The following is a 2,500-nucleotide window of genomic DNA, read 5'->3' as shown; positions in this document are numbered from 1 at the left end:
TATAGATATCTTGGATATCTCTGGCAACAAGATCACGATAGAATATAGTGGCACATGGCTAACTTGCCTGGACTAGTTTGCCTTAACAAGCGTTCGTCTAGTGAACAGGATTCATGAATCAACATTCATCCATTAGATCAGAGAAAACATACCCGCGTATTTCATCGCGGAATTAAAACCGAAAAAAAAAAATCGTAAGTAAATCGGCCTATTTGAGCCTGGTTTCCAAGAGTGTCTTCATTTCGTCGAGTGCCCTCTCCAAGCCGCGGCCGAACTCCAGAGTCGATGTCTCTTCGCAAGACTTGAAAGCGGAGAGACAGAAGACGATGTAGTCCGGGTGCGGGTTGTAGGAAGCTCCGTATCCGTCGGGAACCACCGGGCCGTATCCCATCCAGGAGTCAGAGAGCGTGGGAACCTGCAAAGTCATGGAGGACTCTCTGTTAAACTCATGTCAGGCGTTAAGTGTGCGGTGGGAGCCTAAAAAAAAGATAAATAGGCCTATGACATCAAACACATATCTGGCGCTTCATCAGAGATCCATAAATTACAAAAAGCCTCTCCGATTCCCACGCCTACTCACCTGGCTGGTGGAGAGCCTGAAGTGGTTGGACACCTGGTACGACCTGTGGCTGAAGATCTCGGGTGTGGAGAGTCCCATTTCCTTGGCCATCTCTCTCAGGCCTAGCAGGTGGATGTCGATGCCTCGCCCCAAGATGTTGTTGACCATGATGTCCGTCTGAAGCGTGATGGCGGTGTCGAACTTGGCCAGACGGTCGGCCACCTGAGAGGGACGAGAGCTAGTGTGAGTGATTCATTCTTTCTTTCTTTCTTTCGGGGACAAGAACTAGCGGGATTAATTCGTCATTTCTTTCTTTCAGGAATAATAACTAGCAGGAGTATTTCTTTCTTTCTTTCTTTCTTTCAGGGGCGATAGCTAGGGCATTTCTTTCTTTTTTCTTTCAGGGAACTAGTATGACAATTTCTTTATTTCGTTCTGTATCTTTTCCTTTCTTTTTATTTTCCTGTCGTTTCATTCTTTCTTGGTGTTACTCTCGCTCACAATCCCTCTAAAGAATCCCTTCTATCCCTCCCTCCTTCCTTCTCTCATATCTCCTGTCTTTCTCTTCTTCTCCTTCCGTCTCTCCCTCCTTCCCTTCTTCCCTCGTACCCTCCCCCTCTCTTTCTCCGTCTCCTTCTAAACCTTCCACCTTCTCTACTTCCTGTCACATTTCTCAGTCACTCCCCCTCTCCTTCCATCCCTCCCTTCCTTCTATCTCCCCTCTCTCTCTTTTTCTCACACCTTCCTGCCACCTCTTTCTCTCACTCCCTCTCCTTCTTTCCCTCCCTCTCTTCCTTTCTCCCTCCCTCCCACCAATTCCCTTTCTCCCTCCAACCCCCTCTCTTTCTATTCCTCCCTAACTCCCTTCCTTCCTGCTTTCCTTCCTTCCTTCCTCTTTCCCTCTCCCTCCCTCACTCACCGGGGCATTGAGAACCATGGCCTCACACCACGAAAGTACCTTCTCCCTCCCCCCCTCCTTCTCCCTCTCCCTCTCCCTCTCCCACTCCATTACCCTCTCCCTTTCCTTCTCCCTCCTCTCCCTCTCCCTCTCCCACTCCATTACCCCCCTCCCCTACCTCTCCCTCTCCCATTCCATTACCCCCTCCCCTACCCCTCCCTCTCCCCTTCCCTTTACCACTCCCCCTCCCCCTACCCCTACCCCTCCCCTCCCTTTACCCCTCCCCCTCCCCTCGCCCACCTCCCTCTCCCCTCCCCCCACCTCCCTCTCCCCCTCCCTCCCCCTCCCTCACTCACCGGGGCGTTGAGAACCATGGCCTCACACCACGACAGGACCTTCGGCGTGTTGGCCCTGATGCTGTCGACGCGGCCGTGGCGGTATCTCCTGGTGCTGGCGCTCTCGTAGGTGCTGGTGAGCTGCCCGTGACACCTGAGGGAGGATGGAGGGGCTTGTGAGAATGGGGGGAAGGGGGAGGGGGTGCGTGGTGGTGGGCATGATGATGGGGTGGGAAGGGGAGGGAAGGGGGAGGAGTGTGTGGTGGGGATGAGGATGGGGTGGGAAGGGAAGGGGGAGGAGTGTGTGGTGGTGATGAGAGGGGACGGAAGGGGAGGTATGGGGAAGGGTAGAGAGGACGGAAGGGGAGGGGAGGGGAGGGGAGGGTTATGTGGTAGGTATGATGCCGGGGAAGGGAGGGTTAGGGGTGTGATGTGGGAATGAGAGGGGAGGGGAGGGAGGGGGGAGGGGGTGTGGTGATGAAATGGTAATGGTTACAACGGAAATAATTGTAGATATTATGGTGAAAACGTTGACTAGTGAATATAGTATCAAAATGATAACAAAAATAATGAAGATTGATGGTGGTGATGAAGATGATGATGATGATAATGATAAAGTAATGATAATGATAATAATTGTGATAATGATAATGATGTTGATGATGATGATGATGATGATGATGATGACAATGAAATGTAACACCAAGA

The 2,500-nt window shown here is 51.6% G+C and overlaps 1 protein-coding gene across 4 annotated transcripts in view; it reads right to left on the bottom strand.

Moving 5' to 3' along the window:
* ChAT (Choline acetyltransferase) overlaps positions 1–2,500 on the bottom strand; it is a 204,550-nt gene that overhangs the window by 736 nt on the left and 201,314 nt on the right. For all 4 annotated transcript variants that reach the window (XM_043018908.2, XM_043018904.2, XM_043018910.2 and 1 more), the window contains 3 exons: positions 1,814–1,946; positions 581–781; positions 1–415 (listed from right to left, as the gene is read on the bottom strand). The exon at positions 1–415 is cut by the window's left edge and continues 736 nt beyond it. In XM_043018908.2, the coding sequence (XP_042874842.1) occupies positions 209–415; positions 581–781; positions 1,814–1,946 (541 nt within the window). In that variant the 3' untranslated portion in view covers positions 1–208. The remainder of the gene's footprint in view (positions 416–580; positions 782–1,813; positions 1,947–2,500) is intronic.

The sequence above is a fragment of the Penaeus japonicus genome, unplaced genomic scaffold, assembly GCF_977035675.1.
Source record: "Penaeus japonicus unplaced genomic scaffold, GWHDUDI00000001_assembly GWHDUDI00000001, whole genome shotgun sequence".
In the NCBI taxonomy this organism is placed as follows: Eukaryota; Metazoa; Arthropoda; class Malacostraca; order Decapoda; family Penaeidae; genus Penaeus; species Penaeus japonicus.
Note: the sequence above shows the minus strand (reverse complement) of the source record. Positions and strands in the feature narration are given on the sequence as shown.